Genomic DNA, 14,173 nt, shown 5'->3' with positions numbered 1-14,173 from the left:
CACAAGCTAGTTAAGCTACATGGCTCACAATTCCATTATTCACACAGCTGTTGCAAACAAAGCATCCAGGCTCACGTTATTACCAAATGGTTTTGGGACTTAATTTAATGTAAATTTAAGCTTTTAATAGCTCATAAACTGGAATCAGTAAGGACACGACTGTTCAGCTTATCTCCGTAAGCAATCCTCAGAGATTTCCCTATTATGTTGTAAAGGAGACCGACCGTTTTTGAAATTTTATGCAGGAGAAAACCCTGATATTTTGATCTGTTTGTGTGAATATCAGAGTGTATTGAGGTGTAGTATAAAGAATTAGTGGATAAGGTAACAGAGGGCATGCAGCAGCACCGTTCACACTTAAAGGTCATCCTTACACTCAGTCAAAAAAAAAAAAAAAAAACCTCGTCAGGAAGCCATCTCACAGAAAGGACTCTCTCTTTTTCTCCTTCACAAGCTCTCTCTCTCTCTCTGGCGTGCGCTCTCTGTCTCACATTCACTCTCTCTCTCTCGTTTTTCAAAGGGTCCACTTGCTTTGACCCAGTATTTTATTTATTTATTAATTTTTTGCTTTGTAGTCTCCACAAAAGCATGTGAATGCAGCAAAAATGCCTAAAACAATTTCACAACCCTGAATGCATGACAATGAAAGTATATCCATATATTACATGGCTATGACCAAGCTAGCATATCGAATAATAACTCCTAAACAGTGAGGGGAAAAAAAGCTCTTTTTTTGTTTTCCAACTGACTAGCTCTTGCACACTTTCCACAAAGAATAAATGAGAAAAGCATTTTTTTGCTGTCATGACCAAGGATTGATCAAGTCAGCATAACTTCAAGGATAAACATCAATGATTATAATATGGGGGAATAAAAAAAAAAAAAAAAAAAAAAGGGAAAAAAACCCCAAACAAAAACAACAAAAACAAAAAAGCTGACTCTCATGCGAAAGAAAAATTAACATGCATAAAGAGGGATTGTTCTGAATTTGTTTTAAATGCAAAAAGAACAATGCTCTTATGAGTGCAATGCCCTTATGAGAGCAATGACAAATCTATGAACCTCCAGCTGATCAGGCACCCTATGCCGTGAGGAACCAGCTCCTCTCGGTATCAGCACATTAATGTAAAGCCCTATACGGCTTTATTTAGACTTATTAAACTCGACATAACAGGATGAAGGATGACTCATCCGACCATGTGACTTTTTTTTTTCTGTCCCTAGCACTCAGTAGATCATAGCCTATGTTCTCTGCACCAGTTGCGATGGTGTGTGTGTGTGTGTGTGTTTTAAGTGGAAAAAGAATGCAATTTATTCCATTGCATTCTGAGCACAGTATCCGTCTATGCAATCGCCAGTTCATAGTAAAGACCGATATTTGCAGTCGGCCCATTCGGAGTTGCAAGCCGTTTTTGTCTTACGTCTCACATCAGTGCACAGACATCTCAGTCGAGGACTTTGCACTTCGGAATATAGCTGACCGTAGCTGATGGTGTCTTTTTTTTTTTTAAATCAGTATTCAGACTTCCTTACCAGGCCCACACTAACTACTGTTCCTTGTGAGGCATCAGTGAGTATGAGCAGTCTTTAACACTGAAGCTCCTGCCAAATACATCCCAATCATTATCCTTCTTTCAAAGTGACTGAGATCTTTTCTTCTGGCCATGGTAGCCAAAATAATGGGAGACTGATCCTACACACAATGAAACTCAATATGATGTTAACTCCTCCATGAACCCAGGGAAGATGCCACTGTAGAAGCTTCTGCTGTCAATATATACATGATTCACTATACAATATTTTCCTCCTTTCTTTACTTTGGCAGGTACCTGTCCTACTCCAGAACAACCTAAAAGTTTCTATTTCACACAGTTTAGGTGTTGAGGGATTCTGTGAAAATCTAGGACGTTCATGAAATCATTTATTCCGATTACTCTCTACAATTCTGGTGCAGTCTTAAAAACCTAGTGAGTAAATAGCCTCTGACAGAAATGGAATCAAGTCGAGTTTTAAAGGAAATTTAAATAAGCTTCCCGCTTCTTTCTTAAGTGTATCTGAGCCCAACATTACCAGCCACAGACAACACAGGGAATTTCATATCACACACTCAACGTGCTGTTAAGGAGGCCAAAGCACATGAGGATTTTAAATGTCTGAGCAGTAGTGTACAACAGTAAACTCCCTTCATTTAAGCTTGTGCCGTGTCCTCAATAGGACAATGAAACAGCTGGTGACAATGAACAGCGAGTGAACAAAGTCAGTGACATCGCAGAGCACCCATCTTACATGGAAAACCATTATCAGTATACAGCGCAAGCTGACATTTCTGGAAAAAATATGAAAAAATAGATTTTAAAAAGAAATGAAATGTGATATACAAAATATGTGCACAAATATGTGGATCGTGTTAAATTGTTAGGGACATGTTTAATACATGTGATTTTGGCACTCTTAACTAAAAGCTAATGTAGATAAATGCACGAGCTCCACTCCTTAATGCAGCTTGTGAGAAAAATACAGCGAGATTCTAAATGCTAGACATGAGAGACTCAGTCATCCTCTCATGTTCAGAGGCAAAGTTTGAAGGACCATAACATTAACTTGCTCTACTTTTGAAAATTTTGTCGACCAGTAAAAAGATGATGACTGATTTGGGAGCGAGCGGTGGTATTTTGACAAAGGCTAAGTTGTTTTGTCTCTACAAAGCTCCTTAGCCTTGAGGGCTCTCCGGTCAGTTGCTTTGCCTCAGCTCACCCACAATGTAAACATTTAATTGAGAGCCTGGGTAACATACCCCTTGTTAAGCCCTGCAGGCCGACCCTGAACACTGGAGCAGTCAACCGTATCTCAACTCTGGGCTGAGGCACATTACCTCCAAAACACCTGCAAGATGCAGACGACTCACATACCCCAAGACCCCCCCCCCACCCCCGTCCATGACCCTTCACCTCAGGTTGACATGCTGAGTGGAAAATGGAATAGATGACTCTCTCACTGACAATAAAGTATCCACGCTAATCTCCCCGTTTATGCACATTCCTCTTGAAATATTTCGTTTCTTTATTTAAAATATTCAAAATATTCTCGCCTAAAACAAATTAAATGAAAAGTGAGACGGACGACGCGTCCCAGCCGGAGTCCTGTGAGAGCGTTAAATTACACCCTTCGGGCGGCACATCAACCGATTTCACAACAATATCAGTGACCCCTCATTTCAAAGCTTGGTTTAACCAAAACTGGAGGCTGCTAATACATATTTCATGCCTCTTCACTGGCCGTGCCACCAATATTGTGGATTTTACAAACATTTTTTTGGAGCTGGGTGGGGGGGGGAGGGGGAGGGGGGGTGTCACTCTTTTGAAAGAAAAGAAGCCAATGTGTTATGCCAGCTCTACCCAGTTTTTAAGGTCAGAAAGCTTTGGGCAGACTAGGTGACAGCAAACACTTTTCTCTCTCTCTCTGGCCCAAACGGAAATCAGAGGACAATCATCAATATCCAACAGACATGCAGGATGCGTAGCCTCTGCACCACCTTCAGATGGTGCACCACAGCCGCACTGTGGTGGAAAATAATGGCCTTTGTTCTGAATTCCCTTACGACTTCTTGTGATAAATGAAAGGAGAAACTCCACAGTGTTTTTACCTATGAGTCCTACAGCTCATAGACTTTACAAGAGTCCATACTACTTTTACCTCCCTTTTTTTTTTTTTGCATGTGTTTCTATGATGTAACAGAAAACAGCACTTTTAGCCTGGTATGATTTTTTTTGTTAGCTCTTGTTTGGATTTAATTCACTAGACGAACGTGACGTGTGTAGTAATCTGCCGGAACAGAAGATAAACGTTCTTTTTAAACAGAATGTTTATACGGACAAAGGACGCCAAATTGCTTTCCTTCAAATTCAAAACCAATCTAAACTTTGTGTATTCTTTCACTTACTTGTATCCGTTGTTTATCTTGGTCTCTACCCTTAAGGCATGTAAGCAGTTTTAAAGTTTCTAAATCTCAAATACTTAAAATGCACCCAATTTGCTGCCTCTAATTAGTGCTGCACAGAGCAAAAGATGAATGCAAAATGTCACAAATGCTTTGACAACTGTGAAAATTACACTCTATTTGGAGGTCATACTCCAAGATAAATTTATCCATAAAACTATTTAAATTCATGACCTTGTTTTAATTAGAGTGTCAGTTTAAAGTGACAGTTTTTGCTAGGACTGGTCATAGTCCAGAATAATGTAGCCTCAGTGTTTGACTGACTAACAGAAAATTAACTTCAACTTTTGGATATTGAAGTTGGCAGGGTTTTTTTTACGTGAAAATGATGCAGTATTTGTTTACAATTCACTCTTTCAAGATGCAAAAAATTGCCCAAGAGGTCAACAACCTTTCAAATCATTACTATGATTAATTTTATACATCCCCGACTTGTTGTTCTTGTTTTATACATCCCCCAACTTGTTGTTCTCATCTGAAGGTTTCCAGTACGGTTGATATTTGACATCAGATATTTGTCAAGCCTGATGTTTGGTGCTGCAAAAGTTTGTACAAATTGTTGAAACTGCCTGAAACATGGTACATGAGGCAATGTTTACAAAACATGTCACATTAATATAGAATGAGACTGACGAAACGCCCTGGGCACTCTAAACTATGTCAATCAGAGAGGGAGAGTTGGGAGGAGGGGGGGAGCAGAGAGAGAGGTTTTAGCTGGGAAGCCTTTCCTCCAGGCTGTAAGACAGAGGAGAAATAGAATAGATGCAAACAGAGATAGAGAGACAAAGAGATAAAGTTCAGGGCCAAACTCTGAGTGATTGATGGCTGCAGACAGACAAGAGGAGCCCTAACCCCACCTTTCCACCGTGTGTGTGAGTGTGTGTGTGTGTGTGTGTGTGTGTGTGTGTGTGTGTTTGTGTGCATATCTGGGTACAACTGCAGGAACCAAACCAGATCTCTTAAAATGTTGGAGCTCTCAAACAGAGACGAACACCGAAGCAAACACTCCTGCAGTGACCTGACTTTCAGACCTCGAAATGTTGCTACATTCCCTGTACCTGTTCAGTTACAGCAAACTTGAAACGAAAACATGCAATAAGACAAGATTTTCAAAAAAAAAAACACTTTCTCACGAGTCTTCAGCAATAAAATTAAAATTGCAGACTGAGTGGTGAGTTACACAGCACATCACAGCCACTTTTGCATTTGAAGTGACAACATTGGCTTTAAAGTCCTCTAATTAGCTTCCCTTTTCCAGACGTTAAGGATGGAAGAATGTTTGTAACCTTTGAATTACAGCACGGGATGTTTCAGACGGTTATCTTGTGACTGTCAATAAAGACGAGGTATGACGAGACCTTGATCTGACTGACTACAGCCATGCAAGGAGAGGAGAGTGCAAACAGCCAGAAGCCTTGTCTCTGAGAATAAATGCAGTCATCTCTAGTGAAGTGAGAAAGTCAATAATAATAATAAAAAAACACTGGATTAAAACTATGGAGACTCCAAAAGGGATGAGGTGGAGGTTGGGGAGGTCGGGGAGGTTGGGGGTGGGGGTCTGAACGGGAAGGTATACAGACGGGGTGCATACCAAATTCTCAAAGCTCTCTCATTTCTGCTCCTGATATCTGTCACTGCCCCTGAGACAACAGACTAAGGGCTTCTCCTTAACATGTGGATGAGTGACAGGCAGACAGACGACAGACCTCCCTGGAGGGGGTGGGTGTTGGTGGTGGGGGGTGTTACAGGGGGACTGGAAAGGATTGAGGTGAAATGGGCTGGGAATGTGTCTGAGTAGAGCCAGACACATATAAGCAATAGGAACACCCCCCCCCCCCCCCCCTCCTAAAAAGAGACCACTGTCCGGACAGCGTTAAAGAGAATTTCATTAACCAAAAAGTTTTTTTTTTTGACTAATTTCCGTTCTGAAAGACACGAGAAGTGAACAGATGGAACATCACCACATGAGGGTGAAAAGAAAAAAAAAAACACATTACACAGGATAATAAAACCCTTTAACACTACACACAGTGAGTCCGAGCCAGCTGTTTAGCAAGCAAAAGCAGAGTCTTTTTCTAACTCTTTCCCAAAAGGATGGTGCCCTGTAATACTCCATGTAATTGTTGGTCTAACTGAGAGCACAACCTGCACTCGGGGCCTCAGGCTTTCATTACTGTCAATCTTGCCTCGGGTCTTAAATATCAAACACTCCTTTGTACCGGGCCTTTTTTTCTGACCCTCTAACCCTCTGTGTGACAGACTGTCACACTAACAAGGACAGTTAAATGCCAATATTAGCCCTTCAGCAGGTCCTTCAGATCAAGACTAATTGGCCAGTTTCCATTCTACCTCGTTCTAGTTTGCTATTTCCTCACAGAGAATGGGGAAGTGTGGATTTTTATATACATTCATGATAAAAGTTAACGTCACTTATACGCACACACGTGCACATTTTTTTTTTTAAAAAATGGTGGTGTTAAACAATTTTACATTTCAAAAACGCGACAGTTTTATGACCACTCGAATTTAATGACCAAACACAAACTGCTGTCAGTCTGTGCGCAGTTCAATTTCCTTCAGGTTTGATATTCATTTGAATGCAAATTTATGCGTGTATGAATTAGGCTACTTAGCTTTGTCGCAGTCTGAGAAGAAATTAATGCAACACACCTTACCTCTGCACTCAAGGTCATTTCAATTATATCTTAGTAATATTCTTTGGTTTCGTTGTCTCAAAAAGCCACAGACACATTTGAGATTCATCTCTCTTTTCATTCCTCAGCATCAAAAAACACAGCTTGTGCATAAAGAGTTTGCAAAATTAAATGATTCCCAAAAGCATATACACATAAATATGACCATATGTGAGTGGTGAAAGCTCCACACAGGATTCTGATAACCTTATTTGCTATAAAGACATATTGCGTATCTAATTTTGAAGTTTCTGTTGACATCTGCTATGCCACATGCCAAGGTTTTTTAATATAATATGAACAATATTTGAATTCATTTTCAGTTTTAATGAGGAGTAAGTGAATCACTATGAAAATGTGTGCCTGTAATGATTATTTAAAAACCAGAAATTCATCTTACCATTGTCCTCCACAGAGAAGCGGAAAACATCGCTGGTAGCATTGGCTTCATTCTTCAGCGCATAGCAAATCTTCAGATCATCAATGTCAGCTGAGAGTGTGGATTAAAAAAACCCCATTATTTTCACACATCTCTCACTCAAAAACAGGATTATATTGTTAAACTGGTGATAACACACGATTGCATTATCATCACACAGAAATGATAAGTCAAATGAATATTTAATTGACGAAATCTGTTGACAACATTCATATTCCACAAGAGATAACGTCAAAGTCATGAATATTCATCAGAGTTTTGTTATGCAGTTCTTAAAAATCCATCTGGCCTCTCCATAACTTTGACCGTAATATTTAACTATTTAAAATGAAGTCAGCTTTGAGTGAACTGTTTAATTCACCTATGTGGTCGGATCCAGAAAACCTTGCAAATGGATTTAACCACTGACCTGTTATATTGCACATCATTTAACAGTTATACAGTTGTCACTCATCTGGGGAAAAGGCTAATTTGTTTTTAGAATGAGGCATGAATTCTGAACTTCTTTCATGAGAAAATTGTTCATGAGAAAAACCATCAGAGAGAAGCAGGTGACCAACAGTTATCTAATAACAGGAGAGAGAAGGAATTTTAAACACAGGATACCGAAGAGGCCAGTTCTGTCACATCTGTTTCACTCCGTCAGTTAAATACAATGTCTAGACCACATTTGTGTTGATAGACTACCGACAAGGAGATGATCCACCCTTCCCATTCTTCACTCCTCTCACAGTGTTCAATTTTCCTACGTTTTAGATGCTGAATAAGTTAAACTTATAAAAATGCAAACTTGTGACTCTTAATGCAGGCAGAATCCCCCCCCCCCCCGCCCCCTCCAAAATACTTCATGCGAAATAAAACCTGCTTTACTCTGACAGCGCCTTTCTGATCGTCAAATATTTAGCGAGTGCCACGAAGTATGTCGAGTCACCGCCGAGTCACCAGGCGGGAAATGGACTCTGCAAATAAAGCGAAGTGATTGCCCCTGTCGGTTCGCTGCCTCTGCTGATGGGTCTGTTTGTCAAGTCTCTTTTTTTCACCCTTCTTTTTTGCCCTTAACCTAGATCTGTGGCACTTGGGTGCCTTTCACACTAAGCATAGATGACATGCATGGCACACCCAAATTTAGTTTTCCTGACTGTGTCTGAGTTGTTGTTTTTTTTTTTTTTTCCTTCACTGCATGACTCTTTGCTACATCACCGTTTTGAAAAGAATGAATCATTTTGGTATGTCTCAGGGGAAATAATAATAAAAAAAAAATTCTGTCACCCTGTCACCAGTGGCAACTGCAACTAGCATTTTAAATCGCTAGCCAAGAGTTTACAATTTGCCTTAGTTACAGAGAGTCAAACATCTTTGTACTAATTTGATACAATATTTCCCAGGGAATTAAACTAAACTCAAATTGGCCTATAATTGTGAGTAAGATGTCAATAAGAAAAGAAAATCTACTTGAAATGTAGAATGGTAAAGCTGCTACGCAGTTATTGCTCATTTGAGAACAGTTGGGTTTAATTACATGACCTTGTGTAGAGGCTTCCCAGTGCTTTTCTAAGTGACGCTAATTAATAATTTACAGAGGACCTGCAACATTGCACTGGAATAGGTTTGAGGCTAACGCTCCCTGACATCTAAAGGTCCTCATTTTTTGCAAAGGTTGAAGTGCTATAAATTTTCATTAGTATTATAAAATATTATAAAGACATCATTTGCATACTTTATGTAGCCTAATCCTGCAGGCATACTCCCCTCTATACAGGCAGTCTGATGATGTATGTATGTATGTATGTGTGAACAAAAACCAAAAAAGCCAACAAAAAAAAAAAATGATGTGTGCAAGACCTTCACTTTACCTTGGCTGAAAGTGCTGATTGAATCGTTCCCTTTGGCAAGGTTGATAAGGAAACCATGTTCTGGCTGTGCAGTTATATGAAAGATCAGGGCTTCTGAAGGGCTGTCTCTATCCTCCGCTTTCAAAGCCTTGCTGGTAATTGGGTAACCGAGGTGACCAGTGGACAAGATTTTCAGGGTTGGAGCACCTTTGTTCACCACGATCTGTGGTATACCATTGTCCACTGACACAATGGTGATCTTCATGGTCTGTGGATGGCGAGTCTCAAACACAGTGTCGGGGAAGACATAAAAATCTGTATGTGTCCCGTCGGTCACCGTAAAGGAAAAGCTGTCTTTCTCTGATTCTGTGCCATCGTGTTTGTAGCTGATCATGTTCTCATTCAGGTCCTGCTTTGTGAAGGAAGTGACAGGTTGGCTATTGTTGAAAAGGAGTTTTCCATGAACTGGCAGCTGGGTGACAGTGAATTTCAGGAGGTGTTCTGCTGTGTCTTGGTCCTCCACTGTCAGCTCAAAAGGTGTGATAAGCTTATTCTGTCCCTCTGTCACCACAAGCTGACGTACTGTCAGAACAGGCTTCTTATTGTCCACATCTACTATAGACACACGGAAGGTTCGGAACACGGGGTTGTAGCCATCCGTTACCTCAAATTCAAAGCTGTCCATTTTGATTTCATCGTCTGAGGTGTGGACATAGTAGATTTTGCTCCCTGCCAACTGGAGCTGGGTAAAGGTAACAATGGGCATTCCAGGGGTGTCAGTGCATTCCAAATGTCCCCTGACCGGGGCTCTTGTTACAGTAAAGACCAGGTTTTCATCTGGACTATTGATATCACTTGTGCTGAGTAGGTCTGTGGTAAGTGTCACTCTACCTCCTTCCTTCAGGGACACACCTTTGCTGATAACATCAGGGAAAACCATATCAATGCTACCCACAGTAATGTAGAAGTACCTGTCTATCAGGGGGTTGCTGCCGTCTGTCACATCAAATTTTACAAGATCTCTGATGCCCTCTTGTCCAGTGTGGGTGTAAAACATGCGATCTTGGTCCAAGTCAGCCTGCGTAAAATTCATGCCAACTGTAATGTTCTCCAGAGATCCAGATGCGGTTTTCCTCTGCAGTAAGCCTTGGGCAGGGCCAAAGCGTATGATGAAGGTGAGAGCTTCATCATCGGTGTCTAGATCTGTGGCTTTTAAATGTTTGCTGCTGAGCTCCTTTGTCTCCTCCACCTCAACTTCCAGACCGTCATTGATTTGCAGTCTTGGTGTTTCATCATCCACAGGAATAATCATTATCATTACTGTACCCTCTACGTTATGTTTTCCATCCGTAAGAGTGACATCAAAACTATCCTTTGTAGTCTCGGAATCATCATGTTCATAAATGATACTAGAAGCTTCTTTGATCTGTTCGAGAGTGAAGTTTGTGACAGGAACTGAGCCCGTGGTCAGTTGATTTACTATGAAACCGTGACTGGGCGGTTTAGTGATGATGAATGTTAACTCCTCTGCAGGAACATCAGTATCTACACCATTAAGAATAGGAGTGTCAATGACAACGTTCATGCCCTCCATCACCACAAATTCTCGCATAAAGATCTCTGGCTTTTCATCATTGGTAGGAATAATGACAATGGGAAAGATCTCCATCTCTGAGAAGTTCACACCATCTGAGCATCTAAACGTGAACCTGTCCTCCACTGGCTCGACTCCTTTGTGTATGCTTTGCACGTAATGAACATGGCCGTGTTTGATGTCATCTATGGTGAAAGCACTAACAGCAGTGCCCGTTCTGGACCTCTCAGAACCTGGTGCTGGAGAAATGTTCTCTAAGTAACCCGACATGGGCTGGGCAATGATAGTGCACAGGATGTCATCAATGGGCGTGTCCATATCTTGTGCTGTTATTTGATCAGCACCAATTGCATTTTTCTCACCTTCCAGCACACTGAACTGTGGTCCAACAGAAACCACTGGGGTTTGATTATCCACAGGGAGTATGGTAACGTGTACACGGACACCATTCACTTTGTTCCCCCCTATGGTCCATTCATCAGACATGTCTGTGAGGGTTATGTTAAAATAGTCATTCTTGGAAGCAAGGCCAATTTCTCCACTAGTATGGGCATATACCACCAGCCCATTTATGAGATCAGCTTGGGTAAATCTTCCAGAGGGCATACCATTTACCAGGATATCTCCAAAAGCCGGAGCATCCTCCAAAATGAATGTCAGCCTCAGATCATCGGTGTCCTCGTCTTTTCCTTGGATAACACTGGTCGTGATTTCAGTGGCTCCGTTTTCCAAAACGTCCATGTGGGAGCCAATTGTTCCATCTGGTAGAAAGATGGTTGGTGTTTCGTCGTCAATGGGTTTCACGATCACTTTGACGGTGACTGTGACAACGTGAATACCATCACTGACGTCCAGCTTAAAAGAGTCACTGGTTGTCTCGTCCCCATTTTGAACATAGGAGATTTTCCCATCAGAGATATTTGTCAGATTAAAAACATTCCCTTTGTCAGTGTCAACAAATGAGTGCTGGAGCTTACCATGTTTAGGAGTTTCACTCAAAGTAAATGTTATTAGCTTACTGTCTGTATCAAGATCAGCAGCATCAAGCTCTGCACTGGAGATGATGTGTGTGCCTCTCTCAAAGACAGTGAAACCAGTATTAGTTATCTGTGGAGGTTTATTATTGACAGGTTGTAAGAATATAGTGAATGTTCCCTCCACACTGTTTCCTGCTGTGTCTTCTACTGTGAAACGAAATTGGACCACATGAGCGGTGATGCCCAACTCAAGGTCAGGGGGACTGTAAGCAATTTTATGATGGTTCACTTGTGCTTGAGTGAACTCGGTGACCTCTGTGTTAGGACTTTCTGTTAAGACGATCGATCCAAAAACGACAGGATGGTTTTTGTCTGTGTCAATCGGCTTTTGAACAATGGTGTATTTCAGGTCACGGTCTTCTGAGTCCAAGTCAGTATATCGGAGTACGTTTTTACTGAAGTGAGTCAGCTCATACTCGTGCACTGTCATTTGCAAACTGGTGCCAGGGAAAAGAACTGGTGGAATGTCATCAATGGGGAGAATTCTAATGACAAAAGTACTCTCATCTGATTGGTTGGGAGGGTCATGGTCATCTTGCACCTTGAAAACAAACTGATCAGTTATGGTTTCTGTGATATGGGGACCCGTGTGCCTGTAGAAAAGTTTTCCGTCAGTAATGTCTCTCTGCAGCCACTCTGTCACTACTTTCTCATACACTCCATCTTCTGAATTGAATTTCCATGAAAATGGGTCCTCAGGAGCCTCCGACTGACGCAACAAAACCTCACCAATGGTAGAAAGGGGAGGCTCAATAGTGAACTTGATAGTGGAATCTTCAGAGTCAATGTCTGCTGCACTGAGCATTAGTGGCGAAATGGGCATCATTTGATTTTTGAACAGCACCAGTCCTGTATTGGCATTTATGATAGGTGATTCGTCATCGGTGGGCACAATAGTGATAGGGAACAAGAACTCCACCTCATTTTTACCATCTGTCATTCTGAAAATAATGTTGTCGCTGTAGGTGTCACTTCCATCATGCTGATAAACAACTACTCCAAGCTCAAGATCGGCTGGACTGAAAAAGGATCTGCTGGAGCCCAGGACGGTGAGTTGACCATGTCGTAGGCCATCGACAACCGTGATCTTGACACTGTCCAAATTGTCCTCGTCACTAATCTCCAAATTATTTTGACTAAACAGAGACCTGGACTGACCCTCGTACAAAAGTTGCCCAGTATTCCTTGTCACCACTGGAGCGAGTGAGTTCATCGGCCTCACGACAATCATGAACGCGAATGGGTCTGAGATTCCACCGTCTGTGTCTATCACTTCAAACTCAATCTGAAAGATCCTCTCTGTGTCGGAGTCAAGTGAGGGTGGTTTGTAAGCTATCTTCAGATCCTTTAAGTCTCTCTGATAGAAAGATGTGATTGGTAAATTTCTGTCATCCGTGCTGACTATATAACCCTCTTCAAAGGACAGCGGAGAAGTGATGTTAAAAATAAGATCATCTGGATTGGTCTCAAGATCCTCTGCTGCTAGCATATCCGTGGTTAAGGCTGTCATCACAAATTGATCTACCTCCATCATCATCATTGCCACAAAACTAGGTTTAGGAGGCGTATTTTCCTCTCCCTCTCGTATGCGCACCATGACATGAAAGTACTCCTGTTTTATCAGATTATTCTCTTTATTTCGTAATTCAACAACCATTGGGATATAATCCCGGTTTGGAGACTTGTGAACTGACGTGTGCTGGTAACGAATGTCTGCTTTGATAAATTCGTCGCAATCCATCATTTTCTCCAGTTTGGATTCATCCGTAACTTTACCATATCTAGGAAGAGAGCTTCCAGCTGCAAGCGATGTGACTTCGCACTGTTCAGCATCTCTATCATAAGTAAAACCCAGTATCTTTTCGTCTATGGGATTACTTGTGTCGTGCAATTTATCAACTGTGAGCGGCATGTTTTTTGTGACTATCTCAAGCTGAGTAAATACGACCTCTACCTCCAGCATGAACGGTATAATGATCGTCTCTGTTTGAGTATCATACCTGAGTTGAAGCCTTACTCTGTCCTCAGCGGGGCTTCTCGAACCAAAATGAGAATACTTCACGTCATTTGGACCGAATTCACACGGAAACTTTTTCGGGGAGAGCTGCCCGGGTCTTTGAGATAACGGATCATTATCCAGAACGGTTATGCTACACCTATCCCCCGGCTGAACTTCAATGACCAAATCATTAATAGGGTCGATAAACACAGATCTCCCAAAAGGCACTCGTATCCCGTTGTTAGCCACTAGTATAGCATCTTCAGAGAGTTCCGGTTTGTATGCATAAAATAATCCATAACTGTCTGCTCCTTGAGCGGAGCAACTACTCGTCAGTGATGCAAGTAGGATAATAAAATTATACAATTCCATGACGCCTTGCCCCGTATACCTTTACAGGCGCTATTGTCCAATTTTATCAATCCCTTTCGTTGGACAGATCCTTCAGGAAAAATTCCAGGAGAGGGGGAGAAAATAGATTTTAAAAGTTGGAAAATCCCATACACGCACCGGGCTGCACGCACGGCATTCTCACTGCCGCCCGAGCGCGTACCGAGTTTTAACTTCCCGTACTGCAAAAAG

The 14,173-nt window shown here is 41.6% G+C and overlaps 1 protein-coding gene across 2 annotated transcripts in view; it reads right to left on the bottom strand.

Moving 5' to 3' along the window:
* The window catches only part of frem2a (FRAS1 related extracellular matrix 2a), a 39,296-nt gene extending 25,333 nt beyond the window's left edge, over positions 1-13,963 (bottom strand). For both annotated transcript variants that reach the window (XM_030792781.1, XM_030792782.1), the window contains exons 1-2: positions 8,983-13,963; positions 7,091-7,180 (exon numbers count right to left, since the gene is read on the bottom strand). In XM_030792781.1, the coding sequence (XP_030648641.1) occupies positions 7,091-7,180; positions 8,983-13,963 (5,071 nt within the window). The remainder of the gene's footprint in view (positions 1-7,090; positions 7,181-8,982) is intronic.
* Positions 13,964-14,173: the final 210 nt, after the last annotated feature.

The sequence above is a fragment of the Chanos chanos genome, chromosome 15, assembly GCF_902362185.1.
Source record: "Chanos chanos chromosome 15, fChaCha1.1, whole genome shotgun sequence".
In the NCBI taxonomy this organism is placed as follows: Eukaryota; Metazoa; Chordata; class Actinopteri; order Gonorynchiformes; family Chanidae; genus Chanos; species Chanos chanos.
Note: the sequence above shows the minus strand (reverse complement) of the source record. Positions and strands in the feature narration are given on the sequence as shown.